This window comes from Prunus mume, linkage group LG2 (assembly GCF_029339155.1).
Source record: "Prunus mume cultivar Tortuosa linkage group LG2, ASM2933915v1, whole genome shotgun sequence".
NCBI classification, from domain to species: Eukaryota; Viridiplantae; Streptophyta; class Magnoliopsida; order Rosales; family Rosaceae; genus Prunus; species Prunus mume.
The window spans coordinates 33,570,956-33,594,404 of NC_142699.1; the positions used below are offsets into that span (position 1 = coordinate 33,570,956).

At 36.2% G+C, this 23,449-nt stretch overlaps 3 protein-coding genes and 1 long non-coding RNA gene across 5 annotated transcripts; 2 read left to right on the forward strand and 2 right to left on the reverse strand.

Moving 5' to 3' along the window:
* The first annotated feature begins 278 nt into the window (after nt 1-278).
* LOC148920107 (uncharacterized) lies at nt 279-3,764 on the forward strand. 2 transcript variants are annotated; one of them, XR_016123533.1, is made up of 3 exons: nt 532-941; nt 1,131-1,196; nt 1,621-3,764. It is a non-coding gene; the product is annotated as an uncharacterized LOC148920107 (long non-coding RNA). The 2 variants fall into 2 exon arrangements; XR_016123532.1 differs by having other exon boundaries at nt 279-941; nt 1,131-3,764.
* Nucleotides 3,765-3,905: 141 nt separating this feature from the next.
* On the forward strand, nt 3,906-5,171 carry LOC103323428 (gamma-glutamyl peptidase 5-like). The gene is made up of 2 exons (XM_008225424.3): nt 3,906-4,403; nt 4,554-5,171. Exons 1-2 carry the CDS (start codon nt 4,086-4,088, stop codon nt 4,983-4,985), a joined length of 750 nt encoding a protein of 249 aa, XP_008223646.2. The 5' UTR covers nt 3,906-4,085; the 3' UTR covers nt 4,986-5,171.
* Nucleotides 5,172-6,364: 1,193 nt separating this feature from the next.
* SDG4 (SET domain group 4) lies at nt 6,365-13,645 on the reverse strand. Its single transcript, XM_089044380.1, has 11 exons — nt 13,022-13,645; nt 12,423-12,569; nt 11,578-11,742; nt 10,147-10,173; nt 9,488-9,602; nt 9,170-9,263; nt 8,822-8,915; nt 8,595-8,673; nt 8,082-8,253; nt 7,338-7,418; nt 6,365-6,828 (listed from the first exon to the last, which is right to left on the reverse strand). The coding sequence occupies exons 1-11, from the start codon at nt 13,367-13,369 to the stop codon at nt 6,672-6,674; spliced, it is 1,479 nt and encodes a 492-aa protein (XP_088900506.1). The 5' UTR covers nt 13,370-13,645; the 3' UTR covers nt 6,365-6,671.
* A 6,678-nt stretch (nt 13,646-20,323) lies between these two features.
* On the reverse strand, nt 20,324-23,025 carry LOC103323382 (AP2-like ethylene-responsive transcription factor At1g16060). The gene is given in 9 exon segments (XM_008225374.2): nt 20,324-20,754; nt 20,756-21,144; nt 21,558-21,634; nt 21,732-21,782; nt 21,875-21,948; nt 22,060-22,148; nt 22,234-22,242; nt 22,380-22,462; nt 22,598-23,025. Coding segments are annotated over 9 exon segments (1,071 nt in total). The 5' UTR covers nt 22,759-23,025; the 3' UTR covers nt 20,324-20,616.
* Nucleotides 23,026-23,449: the final 424 nt, after the last annotated feature.

Genomic DNA, 23,449 nt, shown 5'->3' on the forward strand with positions numbered 1-23,449 from the left:
ATTTGAACTAAGAACATTTTTAAATATTATTACGAAGAGACGTATCACTAGACTATGAGTTAGTTAGTCCAAAATATAATATTGACACGCCCAATCACTAGTTATGCTCTAAATAACGGTGACATAAAAGAAAAACTAACATATCCAATCATACAAAATTATAAGTACAATAAAGCCAACAAAACAGAAAACTAAAAGAGAGGATGACTTTATATATGTTTTGTTAATGGTTCATACCATCACTATAAGCCGAGCCTATCAGAGAACACCATGTGGCCATAAGAGACTAGGTCCCCCATATACCGACCCGACCAGAGGTACTACCCCCGGTGTCGATCAAGGGCCTCTTAAGCTAAACCTGAAGGGAGAAAGTGTGAATTAGTGATCGGGCATGCAAACACCGACTCAACCATTACGATACCGTGTGTGACCTGAGGCGCATTGACATTCTGGAAGCACTATCAGACCCCTGTCGCGTCAGTCACTCCCTCCGTCTGATGGACAACCTGGTGATGGAGATAGATAAATTAATGTACCTCACATCCAAAGCCAGGTGTTGAGTTACCATTTAATCCCTGGTATACAACCTGGTGATGGAGATGGATCAATTAATGTACCTCACATCCAAAACCAAATGTTGCTCTGCCACTTAATCTCTGTCAGACAACATGATGATCAAGAGGGATCAATTAATGTACCTCAGTCCTACCAGGGGCAAGAAGGAGAGAAATATCTCCTCCTTAGATCTTTATCTCCCCTTCTCCCCTCTATAAATAACCTTCACTTGCATCATGACAAAGGTAATAAATAATCTCACCTTAAAAACCCTCTCCACCTCTAAACCACTTCTGACTTAACCATTGAAGGGGGTTCAACTAGGATAAACCCCAGTTTGCTCCTATTCTGATAACTCTTCAAAGTGTGCAAGTTATCTCCAAGAGGTATCTCTATCACGAGATTGAGTGTAAGCCTTAACCTTAATCAAGGTTCAGGCCATTTACTTTGCGAGAAGGATGACCGGTTTACATGTTTACTCATTAGATCAAACATCTTTTTCATAGTGAAAAGATAACTAAGCTTAAGTTGAACGGAGTCAATTTCCTGTCCTTATAAATTGTGTTGAATGGCAGTTTCCTTTCAAGAATGAAGAGTCCAAGTCCAAGGCTAGAATTGGGAGATGCCATGGCCTTCAACAGGTAAGAAAACAGAAGCACGGGTCCTAGCTAGGATATAATCATATATCAGCTTTTGAACCCTTTTTATTTTTCTTCGCTCAAGCCAAAACAATAATCTAGTCATGATCACTCAAAATGTTTTAATCCTTCCTAATTTGTTATAGTGCATTTCTTTGGACTCATAAGAATTTAATAGGTTCACTGACAAGTTGGTTTATATAGGGAAATTGCTTTTCGTTTATATAAAATGGCTAATACTTTTAGGGTTGATTTTTTCTTTTCTAAAAGGAAAAAAGAAAGAGATAATCAAACTTTGACCGGAAGTGCGAAGTAAAACGAGAATGAAATTAATATTTTACTATCATTTGTTTTAGTTGAATCATTATTTTCTACATGTTATTATTATTCATCATTTATTTAATACAAGCGATAGTTTAAATTACAGAGAAGTGAGATTTCTCACACGCATACACAACTATGATATCCTGGGAATTCGAACTTGAGATCTCTGAGTCTGCAAGTAAAGGCCATTTTCCAAATTCATAGAAAAGCAGTCAGTTTATGTGTGGACTGTGGGGACTTAAACTCAGAACCTATGTTGCACAGACACGGATACACAACATGTGGACACGGGGAAATGGAGACACGACAATTAATTTTTTATTTATTTATAATAATATATATATATATATATAATATTGATGTTCATGCTCCAATTTCATAATACTATATAGTGAAATTAGTTTTCCAAACCTTTCAAATATAATTTATTAATTTTATACGAATTAACATAATCTTTTTACTTAATTAATTGGATCCAATTTCCACACACTGGCCCCCCTGTTTTTTGGTGTTTCCTTGTCCTTTCGTTTGTTGAGATGGGAGGTCATTATTTATGGTAGGGAAGGGATGATGCATAAGGAGAGGAGAATAGGATGCAATTCGTGCATATTATTAATGTATGTAGCTAAATGTTTATCTTTGCTTTACGTCCATTTTGCTTTGCATCCCTTTGCAAATTAGCATATGCTCATCAATGTTGGATTGGACTGGATTTTGTCGAGTTCATTTTCATATCCAAGGCAAATTAGCATATGCTCATCAAGGCAAATTAGCATGTGCCTTGAGGTTGGGAAAACAAAACTACATAGAAAAAGGCAAAAACGTAAATGTAACTCTCATATGTAACTCATGTCTATAGCACATGAGCTTACTCATTCACCTTTAACAAAACAAAATTCAAAACTCATTCACCTAGCACAAAACAAAAAGAGGTCATTTTCTATATGCTTATTAAGTTAAAGGTTGCTTTGGAAATGTGTAAGAATGTGTCGACAGTGTTCATATAAGTGTGAAATGAACTTTGTGTGGGACAGAATCCAATCCAATCCAACCATATTCAAAAAATTTGTGTGATATGAACTTTCTGTTAACAGTAGATTGTGATGTTTTGTACTAAAAAATTATGTCCTCATGTTTCACGTGAATGATATGCTTTTTTTCTATTTTGTTTTTGCTAAACAAAATATGCTTTTCTTTTGCTTTTAGTAATGTATTAGTGATATGCATCCATTCTTTATACTACAAACAAAGATTAGTCATTTCCCGTAGATTACCATTGCTAATAGGCATGTTTACTTATTGAAAAAATGGAGAACTCGTGTAATGATGGGAAGCTAGAAATATATAAATTAAGAAATTAGAATTGGATCAACTACCCACCTTAATTGATCTGATTCTTGATTGTGAGGGTATTGTGTTACGAATTTTAAAGTCATAAAACTAATGTATTTTTTAGTGAAAAAATAAAGTGAACCAATTGTTAAAAATGTCTAAACTACATATATAAACCATTCACTGTTGCGATATGCTATTATTATTATTATTTTAAAATATAAGTGATAGTCTAAATTATAAAGATAAAGGGGGGTTTTCACACACAATACCAAGATGCCATGGAATTTCAAACTTGAGATCACTGGTCTGCAAATCAATGCACCTTTTCACCCCGTGGCGTGATTTATATGCTGTTATTTGTATTTTGCCCATCATGATTTAAAAACTCTATACTAGTTTTTAAGAAATTCATTTTATCAATCACATTTTTGAAAAAAAAAAAACTTATATTATATCCCTACTCACATTGACATTAAAAGAAAAAAAAAGACTATCTAATGAGGGTAAAACAGTAATTAAAAAAATATTTAAAAAACAAAAATAAACCAAACTTCTCACATGTTTTTCTCCGACCACTCTTCCTAGTTTTTCTCTTCTTTCCTCAGTAATAACGTTCTATCCCACATGCAGAGCATGAATAGAAATCTCTAGTATAAGATTACAAGGCAAATTCCATCAATCAACTCTACTCTCTCTCTTTAGCTTCTAAATGAACCCTTCCTTAAAAAACGTCTCCATTCTGATCGTTTCCCAGAATATATGTAACCTTTGTTTCTGAAATTACGGTTTTGCAATCGTTTTTCTTTTCTTTTTTGTTAGATTTATTTTATGTAATCTTTGTAAGGAAGCCAATGCTCTACATATATCTCCATCATTATAAACTTTCCTATATGTAAATCAATTTTCTTCCAACTTGGTATTCTCTCATCTGATTCTGTGCTTTTTTTTTTTTTTTTTTCCAACTTTCTTTTGTAATTATATTATTGGAATTTTTCTATGAACAAAGGGGCCCATGGCAGCAAACTTTCCCTATAAAAGGCCAATTTCTTTACATGAATTCACATACCAAAGCTTCCATCTTCAGCTCTCTCCAATTGTTTCTCTTAGGCACAAATATTTTGTCCCTCGTTTTAGTTACCAGAATCTCAACTTACTTCATACCCTTGACCACTTGCCCATATTCGTTTTTGTATTGATCTATTTTCAAACTCTTGTGCTCTTCGCTCTCCCAAGATGCAGATTGAAAAACAGGCTAGATATGCACTTCTGCTGGCAGCAAAGGACTCTGAGTATGTGAAGAAAGTGTATGGCGGCTACTACAATGTGTTTGTTGCAGCTTTTGGCGCAGAAGGAGAGAGTTGGGATTTGTACAGAGTTGTAGAGGGAGAGTTTCCTAAAAAGAGTGAGCTTGAAAACTATGATGGCTTTGTGATCAGTGGCAGCCCTTATGATGCTTATGGCAATGACCACTGGATCATCGAACTTTGCTTTCTCTTGCAATATTTGGATGCCATGGAGAAGAAAGTCCTTGGCATTTGCTTTGGTCACCAGGTACCTATGCTTTCCACTAAATATATATCTGGCAACAGAATAATCCCGGCGTTTTAACTTTTTACTAAATATCTGACGAGAAAATATTACCCGCGTTTTTTTATTTTACGACATGTGATCTAAGTTTGAGTATGCACTTGAATTGAATAGGTTTTGTGCAGAGCACTGGGAGGAAAGGTTGGGAAGGCTGATACAGGGTGGGATATTGGGCTGAGGAAAGTGAAGATAGTGAAGGACCTGTCGCCATTCAGCTTCTTCGACGGATTGGATGAAATCCCACCTGCGCTTTCGATCATCGAGTGCCATCAAGATGAGGTCCGGGAAGTTCCTTCGGGTGCTGAAGTGATCGGATACTCCAACAAGACGGGGGTCGAAATGTTCACCATTGGAGGCCATATTCTTGGCATTCAAGGCCATCCTGAGTACTCCAAGGACATCCTTTATAATCTCATCGACCGCCTTCTCAACAACAACTTCATAGAGAAAGGTTTTGCTGAAAACGCAAGGTCTGCACTGCAATTGGCTGAACCAGACAGGAAGATCTGGGAGAAGATCTGCAAGATTTTTCTCAAGGGAAGATAGATTGAATGGCCGGCCCTCTTTCCCTCATAAATGGCAGTGTTTTTGGGTTTTTTTTTTCTCTTTTGTTCTGTTATGTAACTGGATGGAGGGCCCAACATTTGTCAGCATAAACATGCCTAACACATTGGGTTTTCACTGAAAGTGAAGTATATATTACTGTTTAATCAAAGATGATGACTTTGTTTAGCTGTGATGTGAAACTCGTTGTGTTTTGTCATTGGAATGCCTTGTAACCTTGTAAGCCATTAAAGGAACACACAGATTCCTAGCCAAGTTGGAGTGGCAGAGGTGACGCCACCCAACCAAAACAAAACCCTTCGCATGAGAATTTCAATTTCTAAGAATATCGCAACCAGATAGCAATTTTTTTTAATGTAGAGTTGACCCAAGTATCATCAGCACCTCAATGTAGATCCTAAGTTCTACTAGTTGTTAAGAGGAGGAAAGTCTGTCGTATAAAAATCAACTTGACTCGTTTATTATTCATGTTTAGCAGGTCGTGTCATATTCGTGTCCGCGTCCTGCACCATTAACTTCATGTCGTTATTTAGTGGTGTTGTCATGTTGTGTCCAAAATTTCCACCCCTAGTGATTAGTAGCCTCATCAACATCTTAAGAATGAAAAGGAAATGAAGTGATAAAGCATGTACAAGCTTGCTATTCAAGGCAAAGTCATTAGGGAACCAGGGTATCTCAAATGTATAGCAAATGTGGTCCTTGTAGAAGAGGTGAACGGGAAACGGCCCAAGTGCAAAGAGTATCCAAACCGAAATGCGGTTGTCCAAAAGACAACTTCCCACTTTCTAGTTATTAATCAGGATTGATCAACTCTCCGACACAACAATTTCCTGAAGAATAATAAAAAGTAACAAAAATTTGAATGGCATCAATTAAGTATAACAAATAATACAATTGAAAAAGAATTCTAATATGCTGATTTGAAGGGTGATAGAGGCTTGCTGAGTTGTAATTTTCCTATGGGCAGTTAGGAAGAAACTATGACAAGTCTCACCATAAAAACTGTGGAATCCGGCAATTGGGAAGAAACTATTCACATGAACACTTATGTCCGAACATACTTAAAAACTGGAAACTGGAAACTGGAATTTCCAATAATATAATGATTTGAGTTTGACTCAGTCCAATTGCTTTTGTTCTACTCGCTTTTCAGTCCGACCCATCGGACTTGTTTCATTTCCTCTAGCCTGGAATGTCCGCGCAGACTCAATTATGTTGAGTAATGCTATTTAGACACACAATACCAATAGTGGCACACCCATAATAATCAAACCCAAAAGCATTTGGGGTGAATTTATAGTCTGCTGTTCAATGCAGTCTTCACAGATTGACTTTGATAATATGGAAAGAATGAACAAGTAGGTCAATTCTCTTATTTTGATCAAATGTAACTACATATCCCCACATGGGCAAATCAATTACAGGCTTTACTAATCCACTGTTTAACGGCCAATATAAATGCTGCAGAGGATTGAACGTTACAATCTTACAATACAAAATGTTCCTTAGATTGTATCCAAACAATAACAAGGTGTGATTATGTAATCTGTGCTTTTTGAGTTTTTCTTTTTTGAATTTTTCTTTTCCTTCTATTTGCCCACATTTCTTGATATGGGCAATCCACAACATCAGATGGAGATACAACAAAATACCTCTATGTGAGAGAAATCATTGAGTAATGATAGCTATGCAAGCAGTTGATGTTCTTTTGCGTTTTGAACCCCAGCAAAGTTCCACCTTATTAATCTTTCTCTTGCTTCCAAGGTAGCCTTGACAATTTGGAGCACCACAATGGCACTTCACCTCGGGTCCAAATTGCACAAATCTACAAAATATTATATTCAAAATCAAAATATTAGGAACTAATGCTCTACTAAATTCTCAAATCCCATTAATCTGCATATGTCAAAGAACTTCATCCTACTTTTCAAAATAATAATAATAATAAAGCTTGAAATTAATTGAAAAGAACTAAAAAGAAGTTGAGTCTCAGAAACTTGAAAAATGAGCATCTTACGGTTTTAAACAGGCACTCAAACAGGTTTACAAGAAGCAATAATCGTTTTAGAAGCCATGACAAATAACCATTTCTCTTAACAACATTTGTCCCTTGCGTCAGAAGGTTTGCAGCAAAAGCAGGGGCATAAGGACATCATAAATTATTTGAAGCTCATGATAAACAACATTTGTTTGAAAACCAGTCAAGAACAGAATAAATATTATTTTCGAACATAAAATTTTGAAATTTAGTATAAACATGGAAACACAAATGTTGAGACATGGGATCAACAAACAGAAATTAAACAACCTGCTACAAGTAAGATCAGGAGGTACCTGTAATCGTATGTTAATGCCTCTCCAACTTCTATTGATCTTGCAGCAAACACACCCACCCGTGTTTCACCCTCAACTTGCCTGCAAGAAAACAACTTGAATATTGGTTGGGAGCCTAATTCTATGTTGAAAGCTTTATCCTAATGAGAAGATAGAGAATTCATTTATCTGTATAACTAATAAGGATTGCTAACGCAACTAATGGGAACTGCTTAATCGGATGTTGCTAACTCTTGATTTCCAGAGGGAGAGAATCTGCCTTGCCCCATAAATCAAGAAGCTCAATTACTAACCCTACAACTAACAACTGGAACACAAATTCTTGTCTAAAACAACTCCTTAGCAACAACTGTGCTCACTTAGACACATTGATAATCTTTAAGTCCATAAATCTTGTCTAATGCATGTAGGTTCCACAATGGAACACGGGTATAAATGAATCCGACATGCACCATGTCCATAGGACCCTTCTTTATATGTGATTATTGGTCTGACCATGAGAATTGACTACCAACAATTTTTTGACAAACATGTATAAAATCAGTAAATCACAGACTAAACAGGAACCCAGTGTCCCAAAAGAGGCCAAGACTTGTTGATAAACACAAGCACATAGTAATTGTTCTATAACATGCAAAACAATATTCCAAGAGCAATTGAACCATAATCCTAATGGAATGTGCAAGTGAACTCTATCCGCAAATTCCAAAGCAATTCAAGACAATAACGTTAAAACATACTAACCACTTTTCAAGGACACAGTTGGGATCACAGCTGTGGTTCAAAAATCGAGATGGATTTCCTTTGAAAGTTGCATCAATTGTAAAGTCTTTTCGAATTTCACACATATAGAAATTCTGCACCTCTTTGTACTTCATGTCCCAAAGCCTTCGTTCGCACAAAGCATCATCAATAACTGAAACAGATAAAATAAGTTTAGAACCATAAAATTCAGGTATCCAGTTTGAAATTGGGAATTCACTCTTCAGAACCATAAAATTCGGTTATCCAGTTTGAAATTTATAGTTACATAAAACAGGTAATACTCTAAAAAGAAACACATAAAATGCTTGATGAGAAAAGAAAGCATGAGAAACACAGATGCAGTCAAGAACAGGAGCTTAGTTTTTTTATCTTCTTTTTTTTTTGTTCTGAAAATACCATAGGCAACTTGAAAATCAAAGAGAAGAAAATATGGACATGAAATGCAGCCTTCACTGTTGTTGACTACAGAAAATGTAAAGAGGAGAGGACAACCTTCCCCAATGTACTCAATTATAAAATCGCCTTTCTTAATAGATTCAGCTGCCTCTGCTCCCCAACCGCAGTATTCAGTCTGAGGTGAAATCAAACATTATTTCGTAGAGCCATACAAGGGACAAAATTCGCCTCAGTACATAAAATGTAATCAAGAATATATAATAAACTCTACTTGAAGAAAATAGAAGGTTGACTTGATTCTCCTCAAACATACTATTTCTCACCTTTACGATTTTGATCTTCTTCTCCTTGCGAAACGGTCGGTTTGAGCAATTTTCTGAGCAATGGCAAGCTTTTGAGCAGCTTATGCATTGACCCCTATCAGATTATTCATATGTCACAAATATGGCTGAGGTATCCATGAAATTTTCAATTTAAATGCAGAGAGTTTTCACTTGAACAGTGAGGATTAACTTAAACATATGGGTGAAATATCAGGTACTACTGCATTTTGAATTATGGGGAAGCGTTGATGCATATTAATTTGGAAATAGGATACAATATTGACAACAGATACCCTAACAGCTATAACATACTTCATCAGTCAAAATATGGAAGATAGTTCAAAATACCTGCAAACACAATCCTCAGAGCATGTGGAAGTGCGACATGTGCATCCAACATCATCATCACTGCCATCACGCTTCTTCTTGACTAGGTAAATATCTAACTTCAGTCAAGATAGATGCCAAAGTAGTCATAATATTGAGAAATACTTCTAAATAAATAAAAATTACCAGCCAAAACAGAATGACCACTGTTTCTCATCAGGAATCAAATGCTCAGTTCTTAACATTTTTCCATAAACAATTCCATGCACAGATTTATGTCAAAAACTTTAACAACCTCAAGTAACTGATCTGATGTAACAAAGAGCATATATAGGATACTACGCCTGATGTGCACATATGGAGGTGGCTCTAATTTAATATCCGTATCTTTCCAAGTCAAGTCAATCTTGAACTCCTCATCAGTGTAAGGCAGAGGCAAGCGACAGAATACCTCCTAAATTTTGAAGAGAGTCAATTAGTTGTGTATATCACATATTTATAAGAACTAGTCAAACATTATAGCACTGGAACTGGCTAAGCCCATTTTCTGAGTTTTTCTTACACTTCACGTCTAGGATTTAGGTATAATTTGTAAAGGAGGCTTTATGGTAAACTTTAAAATAAGGAGACATCTTTCATTAAAAAAAAAAAAAAAAGGGAGACATCCGCATTATATCAGTTAATCCAGACATCAAAAACAAATTGTACAAGTAGAAAAAAAAATTATTCAGTTATGGAACTTCATAAAAAAAATTTGTTAGATTTAAATCTCAAGAGACAAAAACAAAGCTCAGTTTTCAAAGAGATCCAACCATTTTCTCTATTGTACTGATGAAACAACTTATGTTAAACAATTTCCGACAGTAACCAATCTGAATATTGCATACTGAAACTGATGCAATATAATGCATGACACAAGTACTTCACATATTTAGCCATGCTGATGTAACTTCATATATGTATATATTAAAGATTAACAAGCTCTTCATAAGTCTGACCTCTATACTGCTTGTCGAAACCACATGCTGCTCATTCAACAAATAGATCAGTCCTGTCAACCAGCCTAATCAATGAAAAATACAGATGACGAAATAAACTTCAACAAAAATATAAGATATTCTATGCTAGTTTTAAACAAACTCAAACTATATAAGTCAGCCTCAAAATCATTTGCTTCCCTCTGACAAACTGCAAAATCACATACTAAATAACAACTCACTTGGTCCAGATGATTAAATTCAACACATAACTTTACTTGAAAATGAAAAAAAGTTCATATATCAGAATAAGACACGCAATACAATAACCAGCTTACAAGAAGCAGACTTACGTAGACACAGACTTATCGGGCACACTGTGTGACTGACGTAGCTGACTTATACTGTTCCTAAAATAGGGAAAAATAGTTTTAAATGTTGAATTGAAAACTTAACGAACTTCTCAGTGCCACCTTAATTAGAACGGAGCATAAAGTTTAACTCTTTGATTTTCTGCTTTCTTTAATACTTGATGACAACAATCTCAGATGACTGGACGAAACCAAGAAATAACCCCTCACATGCGAAATTATAGAAGATGACCCTTCCCTTGGGTGGAAAAGGAGTAGGTCTTAGGTAAAGGCAAGAGAGGTTTCAATTTTGAGATTCTTTTTCTGCTTTCTCTAATACTTGATGACAACAATTCATGTAGCCTCAGGGCCTTCCCTAAGGTGAAAAATACATAAGTCTTGGGTAAAGGCAAGAGGGGTGTCAATTTGACACCAGATCTGTTTCCGCATATCATATACTCTATTTACTGTAATCTTCCTGCAGAAGGATATAATTTTAGTAATTTAAACTATTTCATGCATAACCATTCCTCACTTTGCATTCTGATCAAATGCATCAAAGAAAAGAGGTACAAGAAAATGAACTGCTGAGACTTCTTGTTCCATCATGTGCATGCAGACACATGCGCACACATACACATCTCATGTCACTAGTTCCCCTTGCTTCACTTCCAGAAGTTCTACATTCCCATTGAATGCAACAACAAAAAGGCTATAGTATAAGCAATGGAACTGCAGGAAATTCTTGTTCTATTTTCTGACTACATATAAATCATTTACTGACAATATTAGAATAAAAGTGACAAAGTGATTTTATGGGAAAGGAAAAAGAACTATACAAACATGAAGGATGATCCTCTGAGTCTCTAATTCAGTTGCATGAGGATGCATGTTAGAAAGAAACATGAAAAATCCTCATGGGGACCCCCATCAATTTAGCAAGATATGAGAATATGATAAAGAATTCATCCACTTACACAAGGGTACCTTCTTTTGTTGGTAGCACATTCACATTAAAGTGAAAGACAATGATTGTGGTGTAGATGTACCAGAAAACTAAATAAGAATCAGAAACTACTGATTAAGGAAAGAAGAAATTGACCTTCCTATCTTGCCGCCAATCTGTAGGATGCCTCCAACAAACAGCCTTCCCTGGCCGGTCTTTCAAGTAAATCACTTCATCCGGCCAAGCTGCACATTTATCATGTGACGCTATAGGGCATCGCATACACCGCCAATCTACCCTCTGTCTGCAAATGAAGCATGCCTGCTCAATGAAGATGCAACTTGTGTAAGCAATTTTGTAAGCTCAAATTTTTGTGTGTGCATGTGTGTGTGTGTTTAAACAAAAAGATACTTCAACAGATATTAAGAATAAGATGACAAGACAACAGAGGAATGTTTAAACATTTTTGTTCTATAAAAGTTAAACAGGATTTAGTACATTGTGAAGGATAGAAGAAATCTGAAGCAATAGTAGACACTTTCAGAATTTTTAATTACAACTCCTTAACATCTGAGGGAAGAGTGCAAAAGTTTATCCGCTTTAATTATGATACCTAAAATGATTTTAACATTAATGTTGCACCATTAAATACTAACATCTATATATGAATGAAAATTTCCATTTATAAGACTCATATGATGGTCTCCGTGTACTAATTACCAGTACGAGATGGATAGAGTCTACATGTCAATAGCCAGGCCAACACCCTAGTAATCAGTATAGTCATTGTAAGGCTTATATCGGAATCAATGAAGAACAGAATGTCCACAGTACTCTCTCAGAACCAAATAAGAACAACCTCTTTCTCCCAAACGCTGACATAGATTTATTGTAGAGTTGCTTTTTGCACTTTTAACATGCAGAAAGCAAAATAGCATGGCACAAAATAAAATAAATAAATAAGTAGAACCAACAGAATGATTATTCTTGTCAGATCTTACATGTTGCTGACACTTGAACTTTTTCATATTAGAGATTCGAAGCCTTTCCTTCACACATTTCCCATGATACACTCCTTGACAACCACGAACAGAGCATACGACCTCCTCCCCAGGGTAGACATAATAATGGCAAACAAGACATTCAACCTGAAATGAAACCAAAAGTAAAGAAGAACAAGTAAAAAAAGAAAGAAAAGAGTACACTGTGAAACATAGAGTAGCAAAAAATGCAAGAAAAGCATCATGATCAGAAGAACTTTAAATACATGACTCTAAAAATACCACTAGTTCATGTGATTACTCTTTAAAACCCCGCCTCAATCATTGAAATTAACCTCAACTAATAATCTTGGTCAGAAAAATATTCCAATATGGAATAAGACTGATATACCATGTATGGTAATTCTTTATCGAACCGAAATAAGATCCCAAAACGAACAAAGAAACTACTCTTGCCCCAAACACGAACATAAAAAATACCCATTCTCGTCAAATCGCAAATATCAAAAAGCAAAAAGGTTGAAACTTTCCCTCTTTTACTTCTCTTCCCCCATTTTCCCAGCAACCAAACAGCAATTCAAAACGAAAAGTAAAGTTACCAATTTCTTTGCGCCGTCAAGAAACGGCAACGAGCACCGCGACTCAGGAATGCCCAATTCCACTCTGTTGGAAACCCATTCGCGCACATTGTCCTCCAAACTCTTGCCGCTGGAGATCTTCTTCGATCTGTCCACCAATGGCCGGCTCCGCCGGAAAACCCTGATTGCAGCGCCAGTGCTGACCTCGGCATTGTGCAGAGTGGCGAACCTCAACCTCTGGTCCCAATCGCAGTCAAGGCCTAGGTTTTTGACCAAGCTCTGTTCGGGTGAATCAGTGAGCAATTTGAAGTTAGGGGAGGTCGTGAGGGTTAGAGAAGCTGAGAGAGAGAGGTTTCCGAGGTCCGGCATTGTTTGCAGAGACAAAAGAAGAATGAAGGAAAAAAATTAAAATTAAAATTGAATTCATATATCTGTAGAGAGAGAATACTACCGACGAAAAGAGAGAGAAATAAAGCGGGGGTTTTGGGCGGGAAAGTTGAGATTTGTGAAAATTGTTATAGAGATGGTGTTCAAATGAAATTACTGGTAAGGTGCTCCTTATGGTGGGAATTTGCGAGACTGCCATGTGGCTAAATGGTTGGTAACATTGACCAGTTTTTTTATTTCTCTTGTTTTTAGATATTGAAAATTATTAAAGATTGGCAGGCATGGGCTTAGCCAAGTTAGTTAAATGGATATGCTCTTCAATCTGCACCAGTGTTCGAATCTCCACCGTAGTTTACTTTACATTAAAGTAGAATATCATTTGTACTTCTCTTGGCATTGATTGATTTTATGACTAGAATTGTTGTGCGGATCCTTAACAATCACAAGCATCACCTCTTTCTCCTAAACTCTCATATCATAGCCTCACAAGACATGTAATATATTGATTTCTTTTCTTGTCATATGGTTGTTTGAGCCTAGTTGTAACTTGGTCGGGCCATGCCCAAAAATCCAACAAAAGGATAACTATTTAAAGCGGTCCAAAATCAATAAGGATGACTAGAAGCCCAAAATCATATATGCAGTCGAAAGCCTAAAAATGACCGAATACCCAAATGCGGTCCAATGACTAAATACAGTCAAATTCTTTAAGCACCTAGTTGTAACCTAAATGTCCAAGATCATATATGAGGTCAAGTAACTAAACACAGCCGAATGAATAAAAGGGGTTGAATGCCTAAAAGCAAATTAATGTCTAACTGCGACCGAATGCCTAAATATGGCCAAATGCTTTAAGCAGCCAGTGTCGAGAAGTTATCTATGAACAAATGCTTGAGATCAGCCAATGCATAAATGAGGAGTGAGCATCCGTAGGTAAGATGATTTTCTACACATGTCACAATCCACAAATAAAAGGAAATCATGTCAACCAAATGGTCAACACAAAGTGAATATGGGAAAAGCTCAAGATGCAATGAACATCAAATCAAGTACTATTATTCATATTAAATCATATGCATGGGTCAAAAGATTGAAGGCATTTTGGGTCAATCATGGGAAATGATGGAATCAACCAAAGTCAATACTATTTATCAATGAACAATTAATATTGATTAACAAATTTTAAGGCCAATTGATGGAAGATCAAATTGGGACTAACCGAAGCCCCTGTAAATACCAATTTGTTAAAGATAAGGACCCCCAACATAACACAACTTGTCATTTTATATTCACTTCAATTCCTATCGTAGGAGTAGCGGTAATGTAGCTCGTAGTTTAGTTCTTATTTTTTCCGCTCTAGTTTCCTTAGATTTCAACTATGTCTTTACATTTCAAAACGCTCTAGTCTAGTTTACATTGTTGTTCATTTGGTTTTCAATTCCATTGCAATTCAAATCGTAGTTTAATCTTTATTGTTCTTATTAATCTAGTTTACTTTACGCATTCGTATTTCAATTATTTATTTACGCAATTTAAATTATGCACATGTCTTTAAATTCTTTACTCTATGGACTTTAGTTTCCGTACTAGTCTTTTCAATTCTATTTAAATTCAAGCACATTTACATTTTATGCTATGGTTCTTCATTCCATTATGTTTCTCTCAATTTATTGTTATTTTAATAACATCTTCTTCCCATCTCCATTTCAATCTTAATTACCACTAATTCTACATCACTTGGTTGCACACATAGAATCTTGACTCCAAGATAGTGAAAGAAACTAGGTCGTGAGGAGGTTCCTTGCTTGGTAGAACAATCGTTTGATTAAAGTCAAAACTTAGAAGCATCATCTACTCACATTCCATTCAAGGCAAATTTGTGATTTTGTGGTGGAACGCCCACACACTTAATCAAAGAAGGACCAAAGGAGGGAAACAATGGTTTCTTCTTTTTGTATAACTCTTGGGCATTTGTTTAATGATGGAAACAGTATTTTAAATCCTTATCGCGTAAAGCGTTGCATTTTATTTCCAGTAAAGCATAGCGTAAGCCTCAAAGCATCGACACGTAAGCTTTTTGGGAATAGAATTTATTAAAACAAAAATACAAAAAATATAATATAGTTTACCCAACCAAAAAAAAACAAAAAAACTAGGTGGCCAACCCATAGGTGTTGAGCCTAACACTAAAAATGCAAATGAGATAAAATAACAATTTGAATTAAATGTGACTGAGTGTCATTCCCCAAAAAAGGGAACATAAAGTGCCATGAATCTTAAAAAATAAAAGAATGATAAGCTTATTAACATTTCTTAATAACTCATGCTTTCTTAAGATACATAAGGCCTTTTAAAGTTTAAAAGCAAGTATAAGTTGATGTTTGGCTAGCTTTAGATGTGAAGGAGAAGAAGAACCAAGTGCTGGAGGAAAAAGACCAGTCGTGGCAAGTTTGACGACCAATTGCACAGAAGCACAGAAAAGAGCGGTCGCAGTGATAAAAGCAACGATCGATCAAGATTAACCATCCTACCGGTCGAATTTGTATAGGTGCTAGCAAAGAGGCGTGATCTCCAGTATGACCAATGGCTCTTGCTAGCGACCAATCGATTTGTGACAGAAGCTATAGCGCGTTTAGGAATTTAATGTGGTTTTCCAACTTGTTTTTGGTTTTCCTATTTAATTAGGATTTTATTAGGTTTCCTACTTCTTTTATAATTGTATCTAAAACCTATGTGTATAAATAGGTATTTTAGTGTTAGGGTTTTCTCTAACGATTGTAAGAGGAAAAACAAGGGCATCAAATTGGGTTTGAGCCAGGGTTGAGAGAAAAGAGAGTTAAGGTTTGTAAGAGAACAAATGGGGTTCTTTATTGTAACCGAATAGGTTCTTTCTTATAAGTGAATTTCTCAGGGACTACCAAGAGGACTTAGGCACAACGCCGAACCTCTATTAATTCTTGTATTCTTTGTGAGTGTGTTTACTTTTCAGTTGGTGTGTGTGCTTTATCTTTGCATGGCTTGTGCATGGTAGTTGCATAGTCCATCAACGACAAGTTCTTGGATTATTTTCACACAACAAATGGTATTAGAGCCGCAGTTGCAGTGGGTATAATTTATGCCCAAATGCTTTACAATTTTAAGAGCGGCGATGTGTTGACAATGGCTAGCGATAGGAAGGAGGAAAGAGAAAGCACCCAGACGAAGACAACACAAGCGGCGACTGTAAGGTCGAGTTGAAGTCGTTCACCGACAAGGCGAACTTTATGCTTTAGCAAAGGAGAATGAAGTACTTCTTTAAGCATTAGGGTCTCAACGTAGTTTTGGCAGGCAATGAAAAGAAGCCAGGAACTATAACGGAAGATGAGCGGGAAGACCTAGACGAACTTGTTAAAGGGTCAATCGAACAACATCTCACGGATGACCATGTAATATAATTGAAGATACCGCAAAGCAGATATGGGAGAAACTTGAAGTGATGTTCGTCAAGATCGTTGTGTAACAAGCTTTTCTTGAAGGATAAGTTTCTTACTCTATGAATAAAGGGTGTGCAAATATAATGAAGCATCTTAGCACATTTAATAGGTGTATTGCAGACTTGTAAAGGACGATGAAGTTTATAAGTCGAAAGATAAGACAGTGATGTTGTTGACATCTTTGCCTCTGTCTTATGAGTACTTCCGCATGACGCTTATGTTCGGTAAAGGAACTCTGAAGTATGAAAATGTGATGTAAGACATCCTTACGCATCACCGGATAGTTCAACGTTTAAGAGATGTGACAAGACCAATTTCCGGAATCCGAGATGTCTCTCCTTAAAACTATGTCCTCGCTACGAGAGGATTAAGAAGGTCTCCTGTGCATGAAATACATTTTATAACCCAACCATCAGCTAGATCATAAAAATAGAGAAATGATCACGTCGGAGGAGGAGATCGAAGCAAGCGTGAAGGCAATAAGAGCAATAGGGTATGGTCAATCTCGGGAGTCGGGGTGTTACAGATGTCTCTCAAAATGAAGGTCTTGTGACAAAGTTCAGAGAGAATGGTCGATCAAGCAAGCGTGAAGGCAATAAGAGCAATAGGGTAGGGTCAAAATCCAGGACAAAAGACGGTTGCTTTGAGTGTGAGTCAAAAGATCATTGGAAGAAGAATTGTCCTACATGGAGAGAGAATAGAAACAAGGAAGCTAGATGACTCAGTCAAGGTTGCGGAGGATAGCAAAGGTGAGCTTTTAATTGTTGATAGCATTGTTAATACTGATGTAGTTTATATTTCTTCTAAGGTTTCATCTTCTGACTATATTTTCAATTATGGGTGCTCATATCATATATGTTCAAACGAATCTTGGTTTGACACATATGAGGTGGATGACAGCGACGAAGTTGTTATAGGAGATGGCTTAGTTTGTAGAGTCGAAGGCACAAGTATTATTAAGGTAAAGATGTACGACAATATTGTTAGGACATTGGGTATGGTTAGGTACATACCAAATTGAAGAAGAATATCATCTTGGTACTTTTAACAAGAATGATTATTCTTACAAGGCCATGTAAGGAAAGCTCATAATCTCAAAGGGTTCACTTGTGGTTATATATGGGGGATATTCAACCTAACTTCATGTATCGACTATGTGGTACAACAATGACTGGTGGAGCAGCTATATCTACCAAGAATTACTCAGAGGATGAGACTTAGCTTTGGCATTTGAAAGTTAGGGCATATGAGTGAGCAAGCCATGCAAGACTTACACATACGGAAACTTTTGAAGAGAGTACACAGTTGCAAACTTGAGTTCTGTAAGTATTGTACAATCGGAAAGAATTTGAAAGTGACATTCAAGCAACAAGACAAAAAGAATATGAGCACGTGAGTGCTTGATTATATTCAGTAAGATGTGTAAGGCCTGCATTGGTCAAATTATTAGTTAGAGCCCGCTACGTCACGTTCATAGATGATTTTTCTAGGAAGGTTTGGGTCTGCTTTATGATGGAGAAATCTGAGGTCTTCACCAAATTCAAGAAGTGGAATGTGGAGGTAGAGAACCTTATGAGAAGAAATATCAAGATCCTAAGGAATGACAATGATGGTGAATATAATGATAGCAAATTCCTTGCGTTTTGCAATAACGAGGGTGTCAAAAGGTTTCACCATGAAGAAGATACCCCAACAAAAGGGAGCCGCTTAGAGGATGAATTGAACTCTCATAAAGAATGATAGGTGAATGAGGATTCATGTCGGCTTGCCCGAGTCATTTTGGGTGGAGTCGGTTAACCACACTTCATATTTGGTTAACTAGTCGACATGGTCTAATAAATCAGTTGATTTTACTAATCTTAAAGTATTTGGTTGCAGTGCCTATGCTCTAACACCTAGTGATGAGAAAACCAAGTTGAAACCAAAGTCTCTTGAATGCATTGTCCTCAGCTTTGAGAGTGGTGTGAAGGGTTTTAAGCTTTGGGATCCAGTGAATCGGAAGAGAATACTTAACAGTGATTATGCTTGTTAGGAGTCTCAATGTTTAGAACTAAGAAAATTATGAGAGACAACATAATGAGATGATATTATCCTCACATCAGCAGCTAGTGAATCCAACTACATATCAACCGTCATAATCTTAAGAGTGGTCACCCTCTGAGCAACATTCGTCCTCCCTTTCAACAATGGTCATTCTCTCTCAGCATTAGTCACCTTCCCAGCAGGGTCCATCTTCACATCACTGTCACCATCTCACTTGTATTATCCCCAATCGTATCATCCACAACCATATCAGCCACTACCTTATTCTCTTGGAAATTTTTCAGTGATGCTCCATGAAAGTTTTTTTTTGCAGAAGTTAATGTCTTCACATCAAGGTTCATCGTGTTGAATAGAGTTGGGATATTTTGCTCTTATATTCACACTTTTTGGGATGAGTTACCTTTGTACTTTTTCAGATAGTTTGTTACCAACTATTTAGCTGGCTTTCAACATCTCCGGTAGTTATTTGATATTTTGTTTCCTACTATTTAGCTGTCGTTGGAAGTCTATACTATTTTGATATTTTGTTATGGTAGTTTAGTGACCTCCTACAACAAAATAATTTTAAATAAATAAAAAATCTGCTCCTACATTTTATGAATTAGAGGCTGGTATTGTGTATTTATTAATGAGTTTGAAATGTATTAAAGGCACATATACATGTCCCTATAATCAGTGGTGGATCCATGATTTTAATCCTAAAGGGTCAACGTGCCTTTGTCGTGTTCATATGGTTTCTGTGTTATTTGCTTTGCCTTTGTCTTGTTCACAGGGTTTCTGTATTCTTTGCCTTGACTTTGCTATGTTCATAGGGTTTTTGTGTTCTTTGCCTTCCTTTGCCATGTTCATAGGGTTTTTGTGTTCTATTATGTGCCTTATTTTTTGGGGTTTGCTCTTGTAATTGCGAACTTTGCCTTGGTTTGTCAATTGTTTCACTCGTGGTGAATGAAAAGAACTTCTCTACAAGTTTTTTGATTGATCAATGTCAAGTACGATGTTCTATGACTCACTTGTCAAGTTGGGCATGCGAACATCTTTACCCCAACTTGGGGGGTAGTGTTAGCAAGTCCTTATTTAGTTAAGATTCTGGTAACTTGCCTATTTATTTAGTCATATTATAATTGAGATTTATTTTCTAAGGTAATTTAGATTTATTTCATATTTTATTTAGATACATTTTTGTACTTCTTTATAAATACTTCCATATTGGAGAAAAATACAATCTGCATATCTGAGCATATATGAGCACAACTAAATATGTGCACTACTTTGTTTGACACGTTTATGCACTGTATTTACAGTTATACAAAAACTGTATATTATTCAATTCTCTCTATTACTACACTAATGAGGTCAAAATTATTACAACATTTAAAAAATGAACACTTTATTGATGAAATTAAAATGATTACACCAAGGAGAGAAAATGATACTTTTATTGATATAAAAAAAAATGATGAAATAGTTTTATTCTTCTTTACAATTAAAAAGAAATTTGATTAACCAAATAATAATTAGCCTACCCTTGCTCCCACATGATGATGATCAATAGTGAATTTTCACTATGCAAAATAATCCTATCTTTTGTGTGCATCATTGTTCTAGACATGGACGTCCCTTCCATGCGTATTCACATAAAAAAAATTAAAAAGAAGAACCCTAATGTGAATAAGATTGCAAAAGAGAGTAAATAAAACCACCAAACATGCTCCTCTAAGTGGTGAAGTCGCACTGAAACATGGGCGGCATGAATGAATTGAGCTCACTGAAGATAAGATCATCTCCCTCACCGTAGCTACTCGATTCTTGGCAGTCGAAGTATGTCTGTATGTCATCAGGAAACGTGCACTGGTGGCGTGTTCAGCTCCGGCTGCGACGATATGGAGTCAGTGGCCGTCGTCATTTCCATCATCTCCTTGAACTTTGATGACTGAAGCAGGAGCCCTAGGGCTGATGTTGCAGTTGTTGGTCTAGGCAGCTGAGTGGTCACTATGGTTTCTCCAGGGCTGTATGCAAGGTTGTTGAAGAAACCAAGTCCACGTTCTTGATCATTTGGGTTTTGGGTCACATTGGGCAATATAGCCTCCGCATTAGGGTTAGTCTGACCAGAAATGTCGTTGTTAGGGCCATTAGGCTTTAGCCATTTGATGTAACGGCTGAGGTCAAAGTTTGTGACAGCATTGAGCCCACGGTACTCTATGGCCGCCATGTCATACGCTGTTGCGGCTTCTTCTTGGGTAGCTAAGAAAAATTTTAAGATATTATTTTGTTAGTTTGGAAGAATTTTGTTCACTAAATTGCCATTTGGGTTGAACTTTTAAGGAAATTCGCCTCGATAATATTTCATTAAATAAAAGGCGAACTTCTTAAAATTTAATATTAAATTCCTAACTTTAGGTTAAAGTTTATTCTAGTCTAAGGGTGGCCTCGTCCTTAACTTCATCTTTTATAAAGACGAGACTCTCTATGTATGTTTAGATCCCACACCACACCTGATTGTGACCCTTGCGATGTATGTGTGCTCAATAAATGTATGTGTGCTCAATAAATGCAGTGCAAATATGTAATTTAATTTTTTGTAATGCCCAAAATTGCATATGATCATTGTTTAGGGTGAATAAAAAGGTTAATTTGAAACGTTTTTGTGAACATACCATAAGTCCCGAGATAGAGATACTTGTTGCCAAAGACTCGCCCAATTCGAGCTTCCCATCTTCCATTGTGATGATGTCTGCTCATTGATGAAATACAAAGAAAATTAGAAACTGAAACAAAATAAACAAATTTTGTACTTTAAAATGAAACCAAATTGGGATGACTAAAAATACCTAGCAACACCTCTATATTTAGAAACTCCCCGAGAAAAACCACTGCTCTTCCTGCAAATTTTATCACCAAATTAATCTTATTCTCAATAAATCCAATTCTTTCTCTCTTTAATTTTAATAATTTTTAAAATTCAAAAACTTACCGTCTCAATGATCCAATGTATTCCTCTCTTGACTGGCCCTCCATTTCTTTCAATTCTTTCGGATATGTCGATAACTACAATCGTTATATAGATAAAATTACTTTCTTCCTTAATTAATTTCCATTTTGTAAGATCTTCATCAAAAAATACACAAACAATTTCAATAAGCAAAAGAAATTAATTACCGGAAAGTTGAGAATGGTTTCTTGACCCCAGTATTTAAGTGCTGCCAAGTCATAAGCATGTGCTGCAGCTTCTTCATCATCATATGCTCCTGAAATACCAAACTTTGCTTTAACATATATCCATCTATATATATATATACCAAGGTAAAAGTAGTTGCAATAATAAAAACTTACCAAGGTAAACTGCATTTGAGTAAAATTCCATTCCAAGCAAACAACACAAAACCGAGATGGAAAGAAGAAATTGTATCAGATATACACCAACAAATTGCATGTAGATGGAAAATAAATGTTGGTATATAGATGAGAAGATTGTAAACCTTGGCGGCCCTTCTTGTTCTGTGATTCATTCCAGCAATTCTTATCCCACAAGTGAGCCTCATATCGGCCGGTCCACCGATGCCTAAATTTAGGGAAAAAGAAAATGAACCAGAAATTAAACACACATACAAATAATTAAGCAAAAACACACATATAAAACTAACAATTTGAATTGATTTTTGTTGTTGTCTAGATCTGCAGGTACTTAATTAATCACCTGGTGACCCCTCGATAAATCGAGCTACGTTGAGGAGGAGAGTCTCTTGGGACACTTCTCCTGGTTCGTTTCACCTTTGTGACTGTAGTGTTATTAGCTGCATTTGCATTAGAAATAATGTTATTTTTTGCAGTGGTTTTCTGGTTGGATAACTTGGCCATGAAATCAGTATTTCACGTCGGTGGAAAAATAAAGAATAATAATAGTAAGAGAAGATGTTGAGGTAGCTAAAGCTGTAGGAGGAGAGATGGGTCGATATGACTAAGTCCTCAAAGTAGGAGGGTTATAAAGGAATGGAAATAAGCATGCAGAGAGAGAGAGAGAGAGATGGAAAGTGATGGGCCGGACTGGATGAGTGAGATGATGAGCTGTGCCAATTCATCACAGAGTTTGCCGGCTGAGGAGATTGTTTGTTATGGCCGTCTTTAACCGGCCCTATCTCGTATCTTCTACCTTGTCCCTCCTACCCCTAACTTATATGTTATGTTCCATTGCCATCATATTAAATAATTAAAATATAAACGATGTAGACAATTCTGTCTTAATCAATAGGATGATCCTCTCTCTTAATCAATAGGATGATTCTCTCTCTCTCTCTCTCTAACATTATGCATATAAGATCTTATTCTTTCGGTAAATTTCTAGCATATATATATATTATGTCGCCCAATTACCAATGTGGAGTGCACGTTGAAACAAGAATACTTGGGGTGGGCAAAAAACTGCACCAATTCCGCTAATCAAGTATAGCGTTTATGTGGTATAACTTGTCTATGTGTTATATTAAGTGGATATATTTATGGATATTATATTCTAAAAGTGAGAAATATTAATCATGTCGTCTACTGGACA